We start from the raw sequence: 26,027 nt of genomic DNA on the forward strand, positions 1-26,027 counted from the left end.
TGCAAAAATGTTCTAACTTCTATTTTCCTCTTCTTGGGTTTATAAGGTTGCTGAACAATATCCAATATTTCTGAAAGCTATGTTTATCTTGTGGAAAAGGTTCCTGATTTGAACTTGTATTCCTGAGCCTCATCCTCAATGGCATCATTCTCTTGATGACTCAAGATTAAAAAATTTGCTGGCAAGTTTCACCACAAATAAAATTTAAGAAATTAAAAAAATAAAGATTGCTTAAGACTTGAATTAAACAATGAAACAATAAATTATGTACTTGAGAATAATTTATCCCAACTTTAAAACTGTCCTGTAATACATTTTTAATCGATACATTTTTTCTAGGGCTTGAATTGAATTTATGTATATAAAAGAGGTGTACCTTTGAACCAAATTACAAGTTTGGGACCTTTTCTGACTTGCCTGCAAACACTTGAACTCTAATATCCAAGCATTGTTGAACTACTTGTAATATTTATTAGCCAGTGGTTTCTCTGCATTGGCTGACAGTACACACTTGGGCATTTTGACACTAATTGAAATTTTTTTTTTAAGAGTTGTCCGTATTTTTCATTTTCAACAATCCAAAAACAATTAAAACAAAACAAAAGATCACATTACTTGCTCTTGTATGTCTGCCAAAATCACATTTTATGGTTGGTTTCCATTTCATCTCCACTCCACCAATGGTAGGCCAATTACCAAAGATAAGCTCAGAAGACATCATGGACTGCCTTTTATCACCCTTATTACTAAAGAAAAACCCTTAAAAAAAATCCTGCATTTGGCCTTAAACACTCCAAATTCCAACAATAAGGTACCCATTAATCAACAGCTTTGGTATGTACACAGCAGATGTTTAAACACTTCTGATTCTAATGCTCAGCCATGCATCATCGTACCAGTCATTCTGCTAAAAAAAATTCCAATTCCAGTACACTGGATCTTGCTAGTTTCTCTAATGTGTTTGTAGAATGTATATAAAAAATGTGTTTGAGTTTTTCAATATATCTTTTATAATTCTTTTAATTCAAAAGTGGTAGAATTTAACTATAAAATGGGATTCGGCCAATGTGGGTATGTGAGAAAGCTTGCCAGTAGTTTCTCGAGGGTCAGTGGTTCTTTCCGGGGATTTCCCGGGTTCTTCCTCCGCCATTAATACTGGCTGCCATGTATAGCCTATCGAGTGCTGAAAAATGGCGTTAAACCCTACAACAACAACAACAACAACTATAAAATGGTGTGTGTGGTAGGTAGCCTTTAAAATGGTACTTCTGGCCTACTGCTGATAGAATGACATGTATGCAATACATGTTTTTAACGCATGGATGACAGTCATGATTATCAACTGGCATTTAATACCACGCATCTACTTTTAATCAAAATATAATATTTTATTTTCCAACTCATTCAAAATGGAGGTTAATAGTCCATTTTGAAATATGGCTTATTGATAAGTTCAACCACTTACTTGGAAGGAGTATCATTTGTCATTAAATGTCATTAACACATTTAACAATAAAATTAAAACATTTCTGAACTTACTTTTTGTGCAATCATCATTTGGACCATTGACCTTGACACAGCGTTTTTTGGTAATGCTAAAGACCTTTCCATTATAACACTGCCGGTCCATCAATTTCCCATTGCTACAAACAATGAACTTCATGCAGTTGGTCGGATTTGGCACTTTATGTCCATGTTCACACTCCTTCACGGCTCGAGCTGTAACCATTGTAGAAGCAAGCCCTAGACAAGAACAAATGAAGACTAGTACAGCAAAGCTTGTGTTGGGAAAAATGTGCATTTTCGTTAATCATTTTAGACTAAAGCACAACCAGGCAGACAGATTTGTAATACTGCCAACTTTTCCAGTGAGTGGTGTATCTGTTCAAGAGAATGGTGAGAGATCGGTCAATCTGGTTTTACAGCAGGAATGTGCAGCCCAATTTTATCAGCTTATTTATTTCATAGGATGCGACATTAAATATCACTCATCTGGCCCACAACCCTGGGGGAAGTTGCACATGCCTACTTTAGGACAAGTTTTTCAAATAATTTTTTAGTTAATACCATTTTAACAAAAGTCTCAGTGGGGCATTTTAATGAAGGTTACATTTAGGGCCAACTAGACCATAATGTATAATGTATCATAGCAATCATCAAAGTAGTTTTGGAGTAGCTTTAACTTGAACTAACCAATGGAAGGATGATAGGTGAATCAACATCTTTAGCTCTTCTGATCTATGGCCAGTATAGCTAACAAGCTTGTCATTCTCGTCAAACTCAAAATTCACAACTGTAAAAACATCATTGCAAGGTTAAGTGCAGTTCAGTAAACTAGCACACACATTAAAAGAAAAAATAACTTTTTTCAACACAATTTTTCCATTTGATATATTCATTTTCAATCTACCTCTTAGTACCATTAAGTGGATGATAACAGATGATATTTGTACAGTTTGCATAAATTTACTTGGATTGAGGTCAGAGAGCAAACAGCAGACACAAACCCTTACTGGAAAGTCAACAAACCTGTTCATTTTATTTTAGTATTCACATCCCATCAGAAATGTTCATATAAATATATCAGTATTTTTATTCTATAATAAACGCCAATGAATTTTTTTTATATTATCTTTTGGTCTGTTTCCAGCAATGTGGTGGGGTTTGAAGATCATGCACATATATCTATTTTTTTAAAATAATGGTTACTTCTTCGGATTAACAAATTAAAATGTGTAAATTGCAAATAGTTCCATATCTGATTGAAATGATAGTGGGACATGATGCTATTAGAACTGCTCTTGAACATCCTTTTGTCTCAGATTATATTTTCTGGATAGCAGACATAAAACACATTATAAAACAAACCCATAATTGCCTTCATGACTGCAATATTAAATAGCCTCATTATGGCAGAGGGTTCTTCCTGCACTCCTGTTCTGCATAAAGGTTTGATTCTTAAAGTAAATGTTGCCAAAAATTCTGATCCCATATCAAATCAAATGAACACTGAGGTGAAGCTTTATCAACAACCTCAATCAAATCAAACGAACACTGAGGTGAAGCTTTATCAACAACCTCAATCAAATCAAATGAACACTGAGGTGAAGCTTTATCAACAACCTCAATCAAATCAAATGAACACCGAAGTGAAGCTTTATCAACAATCTCCATATACAGATGAACATAAATCAATAATTAAATTCTCAGATTTGAAAACCTTGTCTATCTTCATCAATAAGTGATAAAAAAAAATCCCAACTCATTAGTCAATCCTCCTCCATGTTCCAAATATTGAGGATATTCTCATCAAAACTGGCACAGCCACATCACTTTGACTTTTATGCTGTATGACATTTTACCCATGATCATTAAAGCCTAGTTTTTCATGCAAACTGGCATTCATACAACTGCCATCTATTGCTGCTTCAGTATTGTCATCGATCTGTTATCCTTATTCAAACTCATTGTCATCGATCTGTTATCCTTATTCAAACTCATTGTCATCGATTTGTTATCCTTATTCAAACTCATTGTCATCAATCTGTTATCCCTATTCAAACTCATTGTCATCGATCTGTTATCCCTATTCAAACTCATTGTCATCGATCTGTTATCCCTATTCAAATTTATATGTACCTACTACCTTTTTTCTTTGTTCCAAAAAAGCATCTCAAAAGTAATGTTGCATTACGCTAATAAAAATGGTAGTAAATGAAGTGAACGTACCAGTGTAATCTAATTTTTAAAAAAATGAAAAGGTAAATTAGAACTGGAATCAAATCTCAAATGAAGGAGATATAATGAAGAGACTTCATAGTGAAAATTGCTGCATGGTTTTACAATTACACACAAAAGTGCACAGCATGTGCTTATTTTGCCATATATTTAAACAGGAATTGCTGCCTACAATTCCAAAATGTAGTAACTTTAATTTAAAATGTCTTACAATGCATAAAACAAACCCAATTAACAGCTTTTTTCATTCAATTTGGCTTGATCTAAGAATAGATATAATTCATCTCATACCACCCAGTATTACGACTTATTAGTACTTGATGAGTTGACAGCCTTCATTTCAATCACTGCACTTGTTAATGGTGCACCTCCTGAGGAACAAAGATTTCAAAAAAACACTTGCATAAATGTTGTGAACATTTCAAAGCATAATAAATTCAATTTTGATCAAAATTTTTGTGCATTAGCAAAACATTTTACATTTCTTGACACTAAATGTATTGCATGGAGAAATGAGTTATGGCATTAAAAGTGCATTATTGTTCATTGAGTCTTCACATCTCAATATGACCATCTTTTCAGGTGGAACTGTGATTACATGATTTTAAGATGGCTGCCATCTTGGCCATACTGGATACCAGATCACCACCAGTTTTATTCTGGGCTAGCCAGGCATCACAAGTCTTTTAGTGAAAACCCCAATGTTTATATGACCATCCATGTAGAAGGTTTACCAATAAGAAGATTTTCAAGATGGCTGCTGGGTGGCCATCTTGAATATCAGATCAGGATTATTTTCATTTAGGACCAACTCAGATTTCATAAGTCTTTTAAGACCAACCCAAATCCAGAAGTCTTTTAGTGAAAATCCCATCTTATTATGATTGTCCATTCAGGACGAGTAATGATAACAAAGTCTCAAGATGGCTATGTGGTGATGATTACAGATGTCCAGGAGCAATAATCCCAAGTAGTTTAGGAGAAGTAGGGATAACAAACGTGTTAACAGATGAACAGATAATGGATGGACAAAAGACCATCCCATAAACTTATCTGGTCTATGACAGTAGCTCATTTTCATTTGGACCATCAAGACTTCATAATTAAACTTTTAGTTAAAACTTCATTTTGATATAACCAATTCAGAAGGAACAGTGAAAACAAGATTTTAAAGATCACCACAGTAGCAGTCATAGTACATATATACATATATACATACACATATATACATATACGTATATACACATATATACATACATATATACATATATATATATACATACATATATACATACATATATACATATATATACATACATATATACACACACATATACATACATATATACACATACACACATATACACATACATATATACAAATACACATACATATATACACATACACATATACACATACACACACATATATACATATACATAGATACATATACATACATATGCATATATATACACAAAGGCATAAATAAAGTGTCCATGAGCTTAATGCAAAAGCTAGTAAAAATTATGTTATTAAGAGGTTTTATGATACACTGAATAACTTCTATGGACCAACATCATCAGGATCATCCCCTCTCCTCAGTGCAGATGGGAACACAGATCACAAAGAGAAGATCATCAAATGGTGGGCTGAGTACTTCAACTGTGTCCTGAACTTCCCACCATCCATCAATGATGAAGCCACTGATTGCCTGCCAAGTGCCAGTCACTGGATGACCCACCAACCATGTTATAGACCCAGAAAGCAATACGTCTGCTCTCTAGTGGGAAGGCTCTTGGCTCAGACTTAATCCCAGCAGAGATGTACAAGGAAGGCGGTGCAGCTCTGACTGACAAGCTCCACCAGTCATTTCATCTTGTGTGGCAAAAATAGACAATCCCACAGGAATTCAATGATGCTATAATTATACACCTGTATAAGTGCAAAGGAAATCTTCAGGCTTGTGACAACTACAGAGGTATCTCTTTGCTCTCCATCGCAGGCAAGATACTCACGAGGATTCTCTTCAACCGTCTCACATCACACCAGAAAGCCAATGTGGATTCCAAAAGGACAGTGGAACCATCAACATGGTGTTCACTGCTAGGCAGTTGCAAGAGAAAAGCCAAGAGCAGAATACTGACCTTTTTTCTATGTCGACCTGACCAAGGCCTTAGACCCTCTTAGCAGAGAGGGACTGTGGAAGATCATGGCCAAGTACGGATGCCGAAGGAAATTTATCACCATGGTGCAGCAATCCTATGATGGTATGGAACAATGGTGAGACAAAAGATCCCTTTCCTGTCTCAAATGGAGTGAAGTAGGGCTGTGTAATTGTGCCAACTCTTTTCAGTCTCATGTTCTCAGCCATGCTCACTGATGCCTTCAGAGATGGTGATGTAGGAATCAGCATCAGATTCTGAATTGATGGCTAACTGTTCAACCTCAGGAGACTCAAAGCAAAAACTTAGGTCACAACAGCCATCAGAGACTTTATTTGCTGATGACTGCACAAACAACACTGGCTCTGAAGCTGACATGCAAAGAAGTGTTGACAAGTTCTCTTAAGCTTGCACAAATTTTGGCCTTACAATCAACACAAAAAAGACTAAAATAATGTATCAGCCAGCCCCAGGAAAGCTGTATGCTGAGCCAACAATCACAGTCAATGACTACAAACTGAGCTCAGTGAACAGGTTCACCTACCTTGGCAGCATTCTATCCCAAAATGTTGTGATTTGGATTTTTAACATAGCTTTAACAATTTTTCAGTCATATCACTATGATGTCTGCAGTGTAACAGTTTATAGTCATATCTAACACTGGGGCATCATGCTGCAGACATGTGGCATGATGTCCCACCCAGTCACATTATCCTGACACCAGGCCGACCAGTCCTAACACTAACCTCTTATCACTGAGCGCCAAGCGAGGCAGCTGTTAGTACCATTTTTGCAAGTCTTTGGTATGACACGGCCGGGGATTGAACCCACAACCTCCTGCATCCGAGGTGGACGCTCTAACCACTATGCCACCAGAGTGGTACCAGAATGTTGTAATAGACGACAAAGTTAATTCCAGGATTGCAAAGGCCAGTGCAGCATTCGGCAGACTTCACACCAAGGTCTGGAACAGAAGAGGCATTAGTCTTCAGACAAAGTTGAAGGTGTACAGAGCGACAGTACTCCTTGTATTATTATACGCCTGCGAAACCTGGACAGTATACCAGCACCATACAAAGTTGTTGAACCACTTCCACACTACTTGGCTAAAGACTCCTAAACATCAAGTGGCAAGACAGTATACTGGATACCAAGGTTCTTGCCCAAGCAAACATTCCCAGTATCTACACCATCTTGATGCAATTAGTTGCGATGGGCAGGCATATTGCAGCTTTCATGCTACACAACTGGCTTCCATAACTTTATGATAAGCTTGAACAAAGGAAAATGCAATAAAGGAGGCCAGAGAAAATGAGGACGTCACTGAAAAACTTTGGCATTAGCTATGACATGTGGGAGCAGACTGCCAAGAATGTGGCACTCTTCTATCACTAAAGGTGCTGCAGCTTGTAAGGCCAACAGGACAGCCATGACAGAACAATGGAGGCTGGCCAGGAAACCCAAGCCAGTAACCCTACAATCAGCATTGCTACCATCACATGTCCACAATGCCAAAGAACATTCAGGGTGCACAGCGGCCTCATTGGCCACCTATGCACCCACAGACCATTTGTTCTTGATAAAGCAATGAATGACTAAAGTGGTCCTCATCAACTTGATGGACGAACTATATATATATATATATATATATATATATATATATATATATATATATATATATATATATATATATATATATATATATATATATATATATATATATATATATATATATATATATATATATATATATATATATATATATATATATATAATCTTTCTTAAAAGTACCAAAAATATGCAAAAACGTTTATCATCATCTGGAGGAAAAGAATGTGTATGAATTCTAACACAAAAAAATAACGAGTTTGTTCACGGATGGCACTGGGCATTTATCATGAATAGCTCTTGTCTAAAGATATTAAAGATTGGTCTTCTGACTCTATGGCCTTTTTATTATTACTATTTAGAAAAGTGAATGCTAGGTTAAATTTATTCTTTAGACAAGGTCAATATTTATGATTGAAAACTAGAAGAACACGTTCCTCTTTAATACAGCACAAATTTGACTATTCCTGTTCTTTATCATATGCCAGACCTGGCAAAATCCCATTAACATTCTCCAAATAGCATTGAATAAAACTAAGATTTATATACAGTCTTGATCCCAGATCATGCATTAGACAGTATGAACCTGAAAAGTGGAGAAACTTTGCTGTTTGCAATTTGACTCTACTTATAATTATAAATTGTATGTTCCACAATTATAAATTGTATGTTCCACGACAAATTTCTATTTACTTTATCCTAAATAATTTCAAGCTGACAGGAATATAATCAAAAGTCTAGTTAATCCCATTACCACTATACTGCAACTTACCGGTACTTTTAATGTTGGCAGGAGTGGACGTTGTTTCACTATCGGCAGTTGTTTGAAGTTTTTCTCCTGAAAAAAATTTTCCTGGTCAAAACAACGACCTGTAAACATCTTATTTCATTAAAATTTAAAAATTCAATGAATTCATTTTTCCTAGTATCAATTTATGTGCATTAGCATAAAATTATGTTTTTCTGGACACTAAATTTATTAATAGTGAAATGGGTTCTCTAATCTATAGGATGGATCATTGTTAACAACCAAGTCTTTAAATTTTGTGCATTGTAGCAAACAAAATCCACATAAATCATCCAGAGTAAAAGTGAATTCACTCTACTGCATGATCAGGTTATTAGTTTTACAGATTACAGGGGAGATTTGCAGATATAGAATAAATAATAGATGTAGTTCAGTAAGAGGAGGAAAAATAATTTTCATGAGGCAAAACCACAAGTTAAAATACTCATAAGATGAAATACATCTTCATACCTGCCTTATTCCATGACAGTATTTGGGCTTTTTTGAGGTCCCAAGAGGGATCACTGCTGACAAAAAAATTGTGACTTCATTTAGTTGAGAATAAGATATCTTTTCATAACAGAAAATGATACATACCCAATTAAAAGAAACTATACAGTCTGCTTTATTTACAGCTTTAATACACTTACAAAGAAAATATACCACTGTCAAACACCCTGTGCAAACATTAAATAAAATCATACATACAAATTTCTGTCTTTAAATTCCAATGAAAGGCAAAATACAGGCTTAATGGGAGTTAGCATCGAGTTAATTGTTATTTCCAAGGTGGTACTACCAGTCGATCAATTTGATTACCTCTGTAGCTACTTTGATCAGTAAACAAAATTAACACTTCCCTGATTGCAATGTGATGTTGAAATTTATGTGCCATTTATGTGATGCTGTTTGCCTGGGTAGTATTAAATTACAGAAAAATAAGTAGTAAAAGATTACATATTGAAAGAGTTGTAGGTCTAGCTAAAACATTTAAATATTCAACAAATCCGTTAACTAGTATGGAATTGAAATTGCCCTTAGAAATAACTCTTCTTTTGCTTTATGTACCGTAATTTTAGAACTGGTATTGCTTCAATGCTATTTAGCTAATAGATTTGCAAATTTTATTATTTGCTTGCAAAAATGGTTTTAAAATGGATGTGAAAGTGATTATAGTAAAAGTCATACATGTAATATATGTGCTCAGAACATTTCATTAATGTGTGCATTCTGAAGTTTTATTATATATACTTTTAAATGGCAATTATTCACTTTATTTGGATCCCTATACATCCATATTCCCATGGAAGAACATTTTTGGACGAGGTCAACCTAAAGGTGTGATCCAGTAAAAACCAGATTGAATATCATGCACTTTGGTATCAGAATGAAAGTATCGTATGTTGAAATTAAACTGTACTATTTAATGTTGTGATGATTAGACCTGACATGCTCTTTTTCACCCAGTTTAGTTCCTGGCTACCATTGTAGAAGTGATCAAAACTTTTCATCTGGAAGCATTTTTTTTAAAATGACGTTTAAGGTGCAAAGCATTCAACATTCAGGATCGAATAGATTTGGTTAACTATGTTATTTAATTTTAGAATGACAATTAAGATTAAATTTAATTTCAGTAAATGTGCCCATAAGGCCTTTGTGACTTATAAATAATTTATAGATTATAAATTATTCTTTACTTCCTTGATCAGAGTTCAGAATACATTGGCTAGGCAAAAATAATCATTTACTATAAATATGACTTATAAAAATATTCGTCACGGAGCTCCAATCTGAAAAATGACTGAAAACATTTCGATTTTCAGTTACAAATGTTTCATTTCTATAAATGTCAATGTACTTGATGTCCTTGACTTGAAGGTTACTGGCTGTACACAAATCATTTTGGTGCACCAGTGCAGTTATCCTTGAATTTGAAAAAGATAGTCATGATTTTCAAAGAAAACTATCCCTCAAAGATAAATGTTTTATATATGGCACAGAGCTGTGAAATTATTTAATCGCTAGACAAATATGGACATTTGACTTCCACAATGCATGATGCAGTCACAAATGGAACATGTTTGGAAACCATAAAACCACCAGGCTGAACTGAATTCAAAAGGTCCTCCATGTACAGTGACTGCCTCATGTCTGTACCCATGCTCAATAGGTGTGGACTTCACATTTGTGAACACAGTGAATGATTAGGTTAACTTGGCACTATCTGTTCTGTCAGTTGCCTAGCATAATTACCTAACACTTCCTAGGTTGAATCAGGAAATTAAAATGTCTCAAATTATGCCCAGAAACATGTTAATTTGTGATGGGAATAATTTAAAAAAAAAACAAATTATAGTGAAAGAATAAATGTTGAAAGAATGATAGGTCTTGCCAAAACATTTACAATTTTAAAAATGAACTCTGTAAACATCTGTAAACAATATATCAATTTATATTTGATTACAAGTGTAATGTGAATATCTTTATAAAACTTAAAACGTAAGGAGCATGATGGAAAAAAATATATTAAATTACATAACTATGAAGTCCAACTGAAGAAAGCATGAAACACATGGAACTAGAAGAGAAAAAAGAGTAAAAATGTTTATAATATTCAGTATTTCACTTTATGATGACAAAATTGCAATTTCTTTACAAATTATAACCTTGGGCATGGTATAATTAAGAATCACATTAAGATTGTAAAACTATTTCTAAAGAATTTATACTTTAGCTTTTATTAATGATATCGTATAACATTTGCTAAGCGACACATTTTTGAACATGCAAACATTTCAATCAAATCATTCATCACAAAACCCTCATTTCTTTTCTTTAGTTCTTCTCGCATCTGAGGGAATTTTATAAAACCACAATTCCATAATCAATACCCAAAACAGATTTTAGAACTTACATATATATCTATGTTTATCAGCTGCCTAAAAATAACTGACCATTAGTCATCATTAAAATCCTAAAAATAACTGACCATTAGTCATTATTAAAACAATCTTCACTGCTCTGAATAGTTCAGTAGAGGTTTTTAAAGGTAATGCAAGTGTCATGTTCATCTTTGCACTCATTTGAGACTGGATACTGTTCAAACTTCCCTAATGAATTCTCTGATCAGAACTGAGTTGTTCTCCATGACCATAACGTTAACATTGTCATAACTGTATGTAGTTTTATCATGAGATATACTCTTCTCTACAGAAAAAGAAAATATACATCACATTTGGGAGTGACCATGTAATTGGGTGGGGGTGTGGGGGTGCACTCTATTTTCAAGTTTGATGGGAGGGTCTTACAGTTAATAGAGCAATAATCAATGTATTCTTCCAGTATAGCGTTAACACTGTCAGCTCAAATCAAATGTATAAACATGAGCATGTACTTATTATTACCTTTCAATCAATCTATAACATGAGGCAAAATCATCCTAAAAACTATGGGTCAATTCACAGTTGCATTTGAACAAGATAGTGAGGATAAAGAGAACTACAGGTAAATCTGAATATTCATGTTGAATATGTTCTTCATTATGCGATGGCAGATCTGGGTCTGTGCAGTCTGCAGTTACACTTATAAGCAAATAAATATGGTACTGATATTACTGTCAGTTGCTTAACCACAATATTCAGTTTCCCAAATATCCTGGACAATGTTAAAGCAGTGAACCAGGTACAGTTTCTGACAAGTTTTCCAGAAGTCAAAAGTTGATATTTTCTAGTAATGCTGAATAAATCATCAAGTGTCCTGTACTTTAAAATGGCAAAATGTTTATTGCAATTGTCAACATTAGCAGATTTGGAATATAAAAGAACCCTTTTTTCAGGTTTCTAATATGGCTAGAGTCTTTTTTGAGGGCCGTGACAGGTTATTCCGCATAGTTCCTTAAGTGCTTCACACAGCCATGTTCATATTTACCAATCTTCTGAACTATTATTCCAAACTGATTTAATAAAGAATGAGAATCAATCCTAAGGACATTGGATGTCCATGTTTTGCTTTCTCTCTCTTAGGGTATGGTGCATGTAAGCTAGGTATTTAGCACAGTTTCAGCTCTTTTCTGAATGCTTAAAAAACCTTTTATTCTATCTCCAATTTTATCTCTGCAAACAGCATGAAACCATGGTTTGTCGACACATATAGAACGGCTGAAGTTCTCCAGAAACATCCTTAAGAATTTTTGAAAAAAGTGATTGGGTGTTAAGAATTAGACTGCGTGCAATATATAGATTGGATTTAAAAAGTGGATTGGATGCATTTTATAAAATGTGTCAAATCTCGTATACTGAGGGACCAGAACATATCCTGATCTGCCTTTATCAATTTCCATCTCTGCCCTAGCCCTCAAAGTCTGCAAGTACTATCTCTCAAGCATATTAGGATATGGTCACTGCCTCAAAGGCCATCAGAAGCTTCCCATGCAATGTTAAGTAAAATAGATGCATTGTAGATCACAAAGTCTTGGAATGGGTATGATCTTGTGACAGGATGCAAGTAGGTACATGTATTGGACATTTTAGAACAGCAAAGACCAAGTTTTGAGATGGTCTTTCGTCTTTCATTTATGTCTATAATGCAAAAAAGCGAATAGTGGCTGTTAAAGTCAGCAGGTGAAACAAAAGGCATTAAACTTGAATAAGATGGTCATGATCAGATTGATTCATTGGAGTGGTTGGAGGGAGATGTACAGATCAAAGAAAAAGTTGTGTGTATGCACAGCAATAGTCTGCAATTTGTTACCAAATTGATTTGGTTGAGTAATTTTGTTATTTATGCTGACAAGACACTTCTCCAGATGTCTTGTTATTACATCTTGAAACACAGTAGTCTGATAAAGATTCTACACCATTTTACATTAACTTGGATCACTACCTTTTAAATTTGCTACCTGAAAGCAGAGAGCTATTGAGTCATGGTCTTTAAGCATCAATATATGCCTTCAAACCTAATCAATTCCACTGGATCACGGTGCTTGAAATTTATTGAAGCAGTTCAAGTATGGGAGTTTTTGTAGTTTCCCTGCTGTGATTCTGCTTGTGTTTTGTGCATTTATTGCCATTTTCAGCTCATGATAGGCAATACATGGTGGCCAGTATATTTGGTAGAGGAAGAACCTGCAGGAAGAACCACCAACCCATGCAAAGCTACTGGCATCCTTTATCACAAACATGCTGGCCTTGCCTGAGGAGGCTTTTCAGATATCCATCAAATCTTTTAATATTTTCTTGATTTTTTTTATATTTTAGGATGCATTTACACTGGGGTTAGTGGTTTTCTGCTCTTTTAAGAGTTGGATTCAAGCGTGATTTTTCATTTTGTAGCATTGGGTATCTTATTTGCTTAAACATCACACTGATTATTCAAGTGGTCTACTTCACTTTTGGTTGCATGCATGGGTTTGATAGTAGTGAAAGCTTTCTTCCCAGTCTTAGCTATGATGGCACAGGATTTGCCATTTGTGACAAGTAGAGCTGTGGCTTCCACAAATATCGTAACCGCTGGATAGGTCACGGCTTTCTCCATTTCATGTGCTGCTGGATCTGGAATTCCCAATTAGAAAGAAGTCTCTTGAGCATGAGAATGTTCTCCCTTGCAATTTGCACATGGGACTTTCTCTGTAAGGGTCAATCAATTGTGATTATCTTGCCCATGTCTGGGGCAACTGCTTCCTCCTGCAGCCATCTACATGGTGGCCATATTTCTGGCAGTTAAAGCAATAAAAAAGATTAGGGATGAAAAAGTTATTCAAGAATTTGGGATCGTTTGATTTAGTCAAAGTAAAACAGTCAAACAGCAAGATAAATGTGTGAATAGACTTGCCATTGTTTGTTTGACTTGTGAAATGTTTAGTGATCTGACATGTTTTGAGAATCTCAGTCTCACTGCAGCCATCTCAATCTCAGTCTCACTGCAGCCATCTCAATCTCAGGATCACACAACAAGTTAAAGATTTGTGTGGAAAATCCTTAAAGGGTATCTTCACAAATTGATTGGAGCAAAGGAGATTGTCAAAGCAAGCTTTACAGCTTCAGTCAAAAAGCAACTTCCCAGAGAAATGATTTTTAAAACAAAATACTTCTTGGCTCTCCAGCCAAGCCCTCAATTGCTCTAGCAATCTTGAAATATCACTGCTTAATTTTCAACATTCAATTCAATAATTAAAAATCACTGCTAATTTACCCCAAGTTATCTCTTGCAAGCTGCTGGTTAATGTTTCTTTTTCTTTTAAGATTAGGTCTCCCTAATAATTTAAGCTTTGGTATAATGAAATACTACAATTTCATTACCTGTACTACCATACCCACCTTAGACCCAACAAGGGGAGAAAAATTTCAGCTCATTTATCGTGTTTGTTATTTCATGACTATACAGACTAATTTATTCGAACAAAGAAGAATCTTTACTCACTCAGTTAAACCCTCAGAGGCAATGTCATTTCTAAGGATCTTAGAACAAAAAAAAAGTTTTTCTGCAATCACAATGGCAACCTTTAAAAAAGTGTGCAGACCAATGAAACTGCATGTCTTAAATACAGCCTTGAAAATTGGCCTGATCAACTGACTGATCAGACTAGGTCCTTTTGACCCGATGTCTAGCTGAAGTTGACACCAATGTAGTATGTTGTGGAAGAGTGGCAACCACTGGCCTCTCCTCAAGTTCTAGGATCCTCTCCTCTAATGACATGGGACATAACCATGGCAAAAGATTGCCTTCACCTCTTAAATCATGCAGAAGGATGTATCAGGCCCATTCAATATCCCAAGCCTGCAGTGGGGTATGAAACAAGATTACTGTTGCTGTTACATTTATTTTAAATCACTGTTCTTAATATCTGCTTCAGAAGCTATTACCTTTCTCCATAACCAGAAGGCACATTATAACGAGCAAAAGTCACATGTTTTGAGCAAGGGGAGATGGGTGGCCATGAGGTTTAAGGTGCTAGCTTCACAGATCACTCACAACTCATCTTTATCCATGTGGGTTAGAGTCTTAGCCCAACCAATATTGCTATGAGAGAAAATAAGCCAGTAGCTTCCTGTGGATAATCTAGGGTTTTTCCTCCACTAAATACATCGGGAGAAATCTTTGGCCTTATCAGCTAAACACTGCTTGGCTCTATTTTGCAATATTTCTTGCAATAATCCATGCCCCATACTGAGAGGATACCTTTGGCTTTGTCCCGATTCTGCCATAATGCAAAGCTGTGCAAGAGACGACACTCAAAAACGATGAAACATGAAGTACGGTACAGTTATGACTGTATAAGGCCTTTAAAATGGTAGAGAAAGTTTCTGCCCCTCACTAATTTCAAATTTGCATGAAATTTCAGCTGTAAATTACTGGAATCACGAAAATTTAAAATGCTAGAAAAACACAGTAATTACTCCTTGACGCTGGACCATTCACTAACTCATGTTACCAGTTCCATCTCATGGGATCCAGAGGAACATATAGGGGATATAAAAACATCATTTAGCTGCTAGGTATCACATTGTGCTGAATAACAGCACTAAACCCCACAAAATCAAATAACAGGCTGGAGTACTCATGAAGAGAAACAAGGTACACTCCCAGTCCAATAAAATGGACTAACTATACATGACTGAGGTCTCACATGTAAAGCATGCAGCCCACTAATTCTTTTACTGGTTCACAATTACAATACAGTTAAACTGCTGAAGGAAACCCATCACAATCTAGAATTACAATGGTTGCTATGATAATTTTATTTTCTCTACTAGTGCCTCAGGATAACACGAGATGGAATTGGCCAAGTGATGAGACCATCTGACTTTGTCCAGCATCAGCAAGTCAGTACTTGGTCTTTATCTTGAGTTTAATGTTTTTGCAATTCCAGTGCAACAGAACTTTGATGAAAATTGACAGTCAGTGTAGTCCAGAACTTCCTCTGTTGCATAGCTTGTGTAGTGGTGTCAAAATCTAGGAGAATAAAGTCTACAGATAGAGAGGCTATGCTATTACAGTAAGCAACAGCAAGTTTGTCATACAATGGTGAACTCCTTTAATTCACATGAGGGGCTGTGAGAAAATGCGACACTAGCACAACAATGGTGGCATCCAGATGAATAGCTGTTCTAACAACAAATGATCCACAATCAAGATATGCCAGGAAAGAAACATTTGAGCTTTGTGAGAACATTTTTTTGTTCCACTGGTTACGAACACGAAGAAAATTTCAAGTACGGCCATTATGTTTTGGTGACATAACACCAAATTTAACTTTGGAAACTGAAGGAGATGGTATCTTCACAGATTTCTAATTTTTATAAGATACAGGAACATTATGGGAAACCAATTCAGGATGGTTTGGCCAAAGTTGTGAATGCAGTTTTCAGGGCACAGGAATCTCAAGATAAATTTGCTCTGGTTGCTCTGGTGGCTTAGTGGTTAGAGCATCTGTCTCCGATGCAGACGGTCATGGGTTCAAACCCCAGCCGAGTCATACCAAAGACTTATAAAAATGGTACTAACAGCTGCCTCACTTGGCACTCATAAACTTCATTTTAAAATATCCTTGTGGCAGTTTAAACAGTGGCAATTAAAAGGATGAGAAGTCAGGTATAAACAACTGTTTCGCATATTACTTAATTGAGGGGCAATAGTTAGCATGATGTGCTACTAAACTGCAGTGTGTGAGCCCAATGTGCTAATTTCCATAGGAAGTTCTCCAAGTGGAACAACCCAATATAGGTAAATCTAAGATGCTAGATGGTGTTGAAGAACAAAAGTTTTTACATAATAATACCTTGAATGAGAATGTTTAAGTTATCTGTATTAAAGATTACTGAAAAGTTTAAACAGTAGCAACATCTGGATTTACATGTAGGTTAAAGTATAAGATTATTTCAGTTGCTGGAATGGTGTTCAAGTGTGATTCACTTTCTAGCATGGATAAATCTCTGTTCTTAAACAAAATAAGCTCATGTTAGCAAAGGAATGGAGGTCACTGAACTCTGATCGTAAGGTTGAAGCAGTAAGAGATGCATCATTGGAACACAGCACCCAAGAAATGAACTTTCAAGACACACTCAAAGCAAAATGAAAATTGACCAATCTGATGAAAGCACAATTAGATGGTTTACTCCATACTTAAACAAGAGAATAAAACATGTTCACACAAATGATGTTCTGTCTGAAAAACAATTAAATAATTAGTCCCACAAGGCTCAATTCTAGGTCCATTACTATTTATATTATTTATTAATGACCTACCACTTTTACTGGGATCTATATATATCTATACAGATGACAACATTGTCAGATATCCAAAACACAAAGCAGGAACTAGAAATTTCTTTACAGGATGCCCTATACAGATGACAACTGCTGCACAAGCAATGACATGTACTTATTACTGATAAAAAATATTCCTCTTCTCAACACAGCAAAAATGAATGAATCTTGATAATGATGGTCTCTGTCAGACATATCAGGATACAATTTTTTAGATGTCTTTCACGACAGACAACTTGGTGGGTTTTTTGCAGATAATATATCATGACTGAACATAAAAAAACATTTTACTTAAAAAGTCAATTCAAGTTTATGGCTTATCAGTAGGATAAGACATTTTCTCCTGGAAAGGCGCAGAAAACTATTTTATTGTAGTTGCATTTAACCCTATTCAGATTAATGTAATGACAGGATAGGGTAATTCAGATGATTAAAAACATTGCAAAGCTAGCACATCTTCAATTAAGAAAAGGTGGGCTAATTCATAGTTGTACAAAAGTACTGACTGATTAGGTCAAAAATACTATCTTCAGTAAAAATACTGATTTTTAAAACTTTCATGCATATGTAACTATTTACAACATCTAAAACCACCAGTAAAGTAGAAAAACTTATTCAATATCAAAGATACATGTGTTGCTCTTGCATCTTCTGAATGGGCACCCTGTTCCATTCAAGTGCCCATTCAGAAGGTGAAAGAGTGTTAACAGTCTCGTACTCAATCACTGGCTGTTGGTAATAGCCATTCCACACCATGTTTTGTTAATCATTAATGATTCCAATGTACCATCTTTCATTGATGATCTTAATTCTTTACAATTTCTTTATACTGAACTGTTTTCGTTCTAGCACACAAGTAATCTTTTGTGATTTTACTGTCTGGAAATAGTGTGCAAAATAAATCACCTGCAACACAAGCAACTGAAAGAGGAAGGTACTAAATTTCTTTCAGAAATGAACAACAAACTTCTAATTGAATTACATCAAGGTTATCTCATATTTATTTGCAAACTTTAAGTTCTGGCTGTGCTGTTGATGATGAAGCAGCAAACGATGTTTATTAGCTTCTTCTTAAGTCTTTTCATGCTGTGTTATGTCATGGGCACCTCCATGCCCAATCGCGAAATCACAATTACACAATTCACAAAATGCAATGTTTTCTCCTTTACTACATGGTTTCACAAATCCAAAAATTGATGGCATGACAATTCTAGCATGAATAGATACTACAAAGTCTTTACCCAAAGTGAGTGAAGTGTTTAGTAATGGTCACAGTGACCTACCGTTGTGATGTGGGTGTACAGTCTTTTAACTCCATGAGATGCATCACTACAACAAACTTCAGAAGTATTAGTGTAAGGGTGCAAAAAACCAATATGGTTATGAGCTAAATGCACAAGTAAAAAAATGTATCATATGAAATAAAGGTCACAGTGACCTTTTGTTGCAATAGAAGCACTAAGAAAGATGCACATCTAGCTTGATCATTCCAACATGAACAGTGCAGAGAAATGTAACTAGATCAAAATTTAAATAAAGTCTATGTCTGAAATATATTCCCCTTCAACTGCTTTAAGATTTAAGTGGAGTAGCTGTCACAATGCACGCTCTTGCTGGATTTCATAATTCTAGGTATAACAGTATGAACAAGGTGCAAAAAGCCTGAGCTGATTGCTGTTGTTGTAGGGTTTAACGCCATTTTCCAGCACACGATGGGCTATACATGGCAACCAGTATTAATGGTGGAGAAGAACCCGGGAAAACCCCAGAAAGAACCACCGACCCACGAGAAGCTACTGGCAAGCTTTCTCACATACCCACATTAGCCGAATCCGAGACTCGAACCCACGCAGACAGAGGTGAGATGGCAGTGATCGGTAATGGAGAGAGCTTTAGACCACTCGGGGCCCCTGAGCTGACTGCAAACACTTCACTAAGAATATTGTGTGTATAATGTTAGTCCCACACATCTGGGGGTAGATGCTATAAAATGCACTCCAAAATTGTTACCAAAGACCTAAAAGAAATAATGGTTGTGATGCCGCACACATGTATATACTTCAGAATATGTTACTGCTGATGGGAGCATAAAAGCTCTATGCTACTTTGAGGCAAGCTAATAGTGGAATAGTTTATATGAAACTGCAGGTCATAATGACTTTCACAATTTCCAATTGCATTTAATGTTACATATTTCCTTTTTATGAGAAGATCCAATTGTAATCTATTATTTTCCAGTGTTTGTGAAATATGACTGTCAGCTTCTACCCTTTACATGGGAGGAGTATCATTTTTCATGCAATGAACTCTACTCCTAAATATAAGAATGTACCATTCAATAAATGTCATCTTATATATATATATTCAACAATAAAATGAAAATAAAATTTTTGAACATACTTTTTGTGCAATCATCATATGGACCATTGGCCTTGACACAGCGTCTCTTGGTAATGCTAAAGACCTTTCCATAACGGCAATGTCTGTCCTCAAATTTCCTCTCACTACATGCAAAGAACTTTCGGCAGTTGGATGGATTTGGCATTTTCTGTCCATGTCTACACTCCTCCACAGCTTGAGTCAAAACAAGTGGACTTGGAGCAACTCCTAGACAAAAATAAATGGAACACTAGTCTAGTAAAGCTTGTTTCATTAAAATTTTAATGTCTCTGATTTAAAAGTAAAAAATACTGGATGAATGTTTACAACTCGTTTATGTATGAGAATTAGTTTTAAGCTAATTTACTTTCATCCATCTATCAGAAGTAAGCAAATCAATTTTGTTCAATATTAACCATTTATACTCACTTATAAGACAAGTCCAATTGCAAACGGCACAGACCCAGATCTGTCACCGCATAATGTCCTGGCAGATGTGAATCTGTGCAGTATGTTGGGAGTGATTAGTATGAATAACAGACTTTAATCTGTATGTGCATTATGCTAAAGCAGGTCAGGATTTATGTTGTCTGCAGTTTGACTTACAAGCACGATATATAGTATACTACTAAATCAAGGTGATAATACGTCCATCAACATTATTTCAAATGACCTACATAGTTAAGGTTCACATTATCACAATATTTCCCTTTCCTATTTAGTATGTTTATATTTAGTATGAGGAAAACATTTTTCTCTCATTTGCAATTTGGTCTGGATCATGTCATTTTAATTACTGCTTGCTACTTCCATATACTGCACAGATGGTTAAAGAACAGGCAGAAAGAGGACTAGAATGGACATGTGCTCACAGTTATTTGTTTTCGTTCATTGTGTCATTACTCCATGATTTAAACTGAAGAAATTGAGAATTTCTTGTGCAGTTTGCAAATTTAATGTTGTTTAACAAATGTACAAATATTAACGAGTTCAACTGAAGTGATCAAGTTTGCAATTAAATTTATAAAAATCTTCATGAAAAATATATATTTTAGGGTATGTTGTTGCTCCTTTGATCCCTCCAGTGCTCGACTCCGAGCACCGATGTCCTTGCATGTCTAGGAATTGCAGATTCCTGCTTGGTGTCAAAGTAATGCATGAAAAGTTAATGACAATCATGCAGCCTCGATACTTTGATACATTCATAATCTGCAGGTTAAATACAAGTCATTCATACTGTATCACATTTTTGCATTTATTCTCGACAACTAATTGGGATTGAATTCACTCAATTATGTCTGATGAAATGTTCATTCACTCAATTATGTCTGATGAAATGTTCAAAATACAAGGATATTTTTTTAAAACACTTCCATCAAACTTACCTGCAATGAAAATAAAGGTATTATAATTATAATTTAGTGCACATTATCATCCACTCAGCTGTTCAAAACATTCATGCATTAGAAGTTAAATCTAGGATGTCAATTTTTTTCGCTTTCAATGCATGCTTGCCAATCAAAACAAATTCAATTTAGAACATGTGTGACAAGCTGTCTGGTCACAAAGGTAGGATCAAACCTGCTAAAGTGACATCCTGTATCAATGACCAACAGTTCATAGCATGGCCAAGTTTCGCAAGTTCCAAAAATACATAAATCAGTGGATATTTAATATTATTTGCATACATAGCTAGCATATGTACTTCAACTGCAAAACAACACTGGCCCTCCATCTGTAGGCACATTTTTTGCATTGGCAGATCAGGGTATACAAGGCCTGTTCTACCGATTACTATCAGACTGTACACCAATATCTGCCGTCACAAAGATATTATAAAATATCAAATCTCAGACTGGACTTGCAAATAAATACAGTATCACGATTTTCTCAATTTAGGCAACACTAAAATGGTTTCCGAGTGGCTTTTATGCACTGGTTTGATATGGTTTAGATAACACTCCATCATGCACAACATTTTAGGTTTGATTAAATTAAACTTTCAATTAAACAAGTCAATCATATGGTCTGCACATTTTGTGGCTTGATATTCAATTTGACTTCTCTTTGGAGCTAGCACAAACTTTAAAAATGGACTCTTTGGCAACAGTGCAACTTCATTTTTAGTTTAATCTACTGAAGATGTCCTTTCATATTGTTATGTGTTTCAGCACTGCAAATTAGGTTGAAATTAATGACATATACTGCTTTTAGGAAAACATTAAAATGCACTTCACCCTCAATGGCAATGCAAGAATTTGTAATGTACACTTGAAGAACACTATAGTCACACACCTTACCTTCAGGCTTTGCAAATTATTCCCCTATATCCCAAACCATCATTGCAAGTAGCTCTTCTATGCTTGGGAAGTAGCTCTGTTGTTGTTGTTGTTGTTGTGGGATTATTGCCATTTTTCAGCACATGGGTTATACATGGCAGCCAGTATAACTGGTGGAAGAAGAATCTTGGAAAAAACCCAGAAGAACCAACAACCCACATCAAGCTATCGAAAAAGCTTTATTACATACACACATTGACCATGCCTGAGACTTATAACCAACTGGGACAGACTTCTTTGTAATCATAATCAGAGGAAAGCTTATCCACCATTTTGACAACATCCTACAACACAAAATCTCAAGTTCAATTTGCATTTCGACATATCTATTACACATGTGTGAACCTCCCAGACAGAAGGATGTTTCTCCCAAGTTGAATGGTGTCTACTAATCTACCTGTATTCAAAATTATTGGAAAACATTTTAATTTATTCCACTGTTTTTACATTTTTCCAGTGTAGTATATTTACAGTAATACTGCCTGTGATCACATAACTAAATTGGTTTAAGAAGAGCAAGTCAGTTCAGATATTTCAAGCAGCATAAAACAATAACCCTTTGATTTTGTCAGCAGGGTTGGTTGGCTGTTAGTGTTTTAAGTTTGTTGAGGTGGATTAACATTATTTTGATTCTCTCCCGATGGTCTGTTCTACTTTGGTGCTTAAATATGTTGAAATGGATTTGAGTTTATACTGTGTATGATTATAACTAATTTTAACAGGATAAATTATGATAACTGATCATGGATGTACCACTCAAGAGTTCAAGTGCTATAGAACAAGGTCAGTGTGACTTTGGTATACAAGTTTATCCAGACATCTAAGATTGCACCATTTCCAAAGGTTAAAAAGCCAAAATCTTGGCAACAGACTATCACAAAATTCAGTGATGGGCAGAAACTGGAATTTCAATGTTTAAAAGGGATATTATATGGCTAAATATAGTAATTAAAGGTGATAAAGTATTTATGCAAGATTTGAAGATGCATTTGTAAACAATTCTCAACATTCTCTTGATAAATTTAATAATTGTATGTCTACGGTGGACGAGTAAATCTTTTTTTTACTGTTACCGTGATTCCCATTAAATACGGTATTATCAGTAGTGACTCCGGAGCAATAGTGATAAGTTACAGTGCAGGCAATTGAAACAAAAAAGCCATTATAGTGGTAGGATTGTTGCAAAATCTAAAGCGCTCCTAAGAGATATAAAGTGCTTAAAATAGAGTTAGGTAGTTACACTTTAATTTGGAATTAATAGCTCAAAAGGATAAATTTAAAAGTGATTTCCTTTCACCTATGATTGCCTCTGTCAACTCAGATCCAGCTCCTGGGATGCAAGAGGAATGTATGAAGGTATCAAGAAGGCAACAGGCCCCTTCACCTCAAAGGCTGCCCAACATGAAGTCCAAGATGGGCGAAGTCATCACAGACCAGGGGAAACAACTGCAGTGATGGGTCAAGCATCATCTTGAGCTGTATGCAACCCAAAACATCATTAATGACATCGCCCTGAATGCCATCCCAGGCCTGCCTGTCATGGAGGAACTAGACACACTGCCCACCCTGGAAGAGCTCGGAAAAGCCACCGATTGCCTTGCCTGTGGGAAGGCTCCTGGAAGCGACAGAAATCCGCCTGAAGTCCTCAAGAGCGGGAAATCAGCACTGCTCCAGCCCCTACACATACTCTTCTGCTGGGAACTGGAACACATCCCACAGGACATGCATGATGCCAACATCGTGACTTTGTACCAGAACAAAGGAGAATGTAGTGACTGCAACAACTACAGGGGCATCTCCCTCCTCAGCATCGTCGGAAAGGCTTTCACCCATGTTGCCTTGGTGCACTTGCAGATCCTAGACTCCCAGTGTGGCTTTTGAGCCAGCAGGTCAAATGTAGGCTGCAGGAGAAGTGTCTCGAGCAGCAGATGCCCCTTTATATTGCCTTCATAGAGCTGACAAAGGCGTTTGACCTGGTCAAAGCGGACTCTTCAGATTCCTGCAGAAGATCGGCTGCCCCCATGACTGCTCACTGTCATCACGTCATTCCACGAGAATTTGCATAGCACAGTGTGCTTCAATGGTGCAACAATGGAGGCCTTCCCAGTCATCAGTGGAGTCAAACAAGGCTGTGTCTTTGTGCTTACACTCTTCGCCATCTTCTCCGGTATGCCTTCAAGGACTGCAGTGAGGGAGTGTACATCCATACCAGGGATGATGGCAATTTGCTCAACATCACCCATCTCTGTGCTAAGACTAAAGTCAGAGGTACTCCTCTGTGAACTGCTCTTTGCCAAAAATGCAGCCTTGACATCACACATGGAAGATGGACTGCAGGAGCTGGTATGCCACCTCTCCCATGCCTGTAAGGAATTTGGACTGACCATCAGTTTGAAGAAAATGAATGTCATGGCACAGGACGCAGACTTCCCCCCTCCATCACCATTGATGGGTACTGGAAGTTGTTGAGAACATTACATACCTCCAGCTCACTCTCCATGGATTCCAAGGTGAACAGCAGGATTGCCAAGGCAGCAGCAGTGATGGCCAGACTTAACCAGAGGGTCTGGAACAACCCCAACCTCACAGAAGACCAAACTGAGTGTCTACCAGGACTGCATGCTCAGCTCACTTCTCTACAGCAGCGAAACATGGACCACCTATGCGAGACATGAGGAAACTGAACGGCTTCCACCTGAGATGCCTGCTGTGCATTCTGCACATCCAGTGGCAGGACAAAGTACCCAACACAGGTTCTGGAATGTGCCAACATGAACAGCATGTTCTCCATTCTCAGCAAGAGACGCCTTTGCTGGCTCGGCCATGTCAAGAGAATGGACCCAGGCCGCATTCCCAAGGACCTGTTATATGGGGAGTTAGCAGAAGGTGCAAGACCAACTGGACGACCACGTCTGTGCTACAAAGATGTTTGCAAGACGGACATGAAGATGACCAACATCAATGTCAACAACTGGGAGAGCTGTGCTAACAACCGTTCCACCTGGTACCTAGCTGTCAGACAGGGTGTTCAAAAAGCCGAGTTAGACAGAAACAAAGCGAGCTGAAAAGAGCTAGAAAGAAGGGGAAACAAAAACTTACTCCGGAGCTACACCATCATCTCCCATAGATGGATGGATGGATGCCAACAGCTTGTGATAATAATGACAACATGTCTGCAAATTTTGCATAATAACATTATAAAGGATATGATGGTATAATATGCTTCATGTGTAGTACATTTTGCTGATATGAAAACATTAGACCCATACAGTAAAAATCTTAAAACAATTTAAACTTCTTGGTGGACTCTGCAGGCTTATAATAACAATGCCACATTCCAATGCAGACACCGAATGGTCATTTTCTATTCCGCATGAAACTTTAGGCTAACTTCAGAAGGAACCTGCATGGATCCATTAACAGTATATCTGCTAGATGTCAAGATCAACAATGATGAGGACTGCCACAAAAATAATGCAGGCAATGATCTCCCAAGAAATACTAAAAATATCTGTGATACATAGAAGGAGCATAACAAAATCTAAACCCCTAGTAGTTACAACAAAAATAAAAGAGCAGGGCTAGGTGGTGGTGGTGGTTGTTGAAGGGTTTAATGCCCTTTTCCAGCACACAATAGGCTATACATGGCAGCCAGTATTAATGATGGAGGAAGAACCTGGGAAAACTCCAGAAAGAACCACCAACCCACGAGAAGCTACTGGCAAGCTTTCCCACATACCCACATTGGCT

At 36.4% G+C, this 26,027-nt stretch overlaps 1 protein-coding gene and 1 non-coding gene across 2 annotated transcripts in view; one reads left to right on the forward strand and one right to left on the reverse strand.

Moving 5' to 3' along the window:
* LOC149807279 (uncharacterized) overlaps positions 1 to 26,027 on the reverse strand; it is a 266,051-nt gene that overhangs the window by 48,766 nt on the left and 191,258 nt on the right. The window contains exons 49-51 of the mRNA XM_089953277.1: positions 19,960 to 20,166; positions 8,281 to 8,346; positions 1,540 to 1,743 (exon numbers count right to left, since the gene is read on the reverse strand). Coding sequence (XP_089809403.1) covers positions 1,540 to 1,743; positions 8,281 to 8,346; positions 19,960 to 20,166 — 477 coding nt within the window. The remainder of the gene's footprint in view (positions 1 to 1,539; positions 1,744 to 8,280; positions 8,347 to 19,959; positions 20,167 to 26,027) is intronic.
* Trnar-ccg (transfer RNA arginine (anticodon CCG)) lies at positions 16,695 to 16,768 on the forward strand. The gene has a single exon. It is a non-coding gene; the product is annotated as a tRNA-Arg (tRNA).

Source organism: Sinohyriopsis cumingii, chromosome 1, assembly GCF_028554795.1.
Source record: "Sinohyriopsis cumingii isolate HCF-2022 chromosome 1, ASM2855479v2, whole genome shotgun sequence".
NCBI lineage: Eukaryota > Metazoa > Mollusca > Bivalvia > Unionida > Unionidae > Sinohyriopsis > Sinohyriopsis cumingii.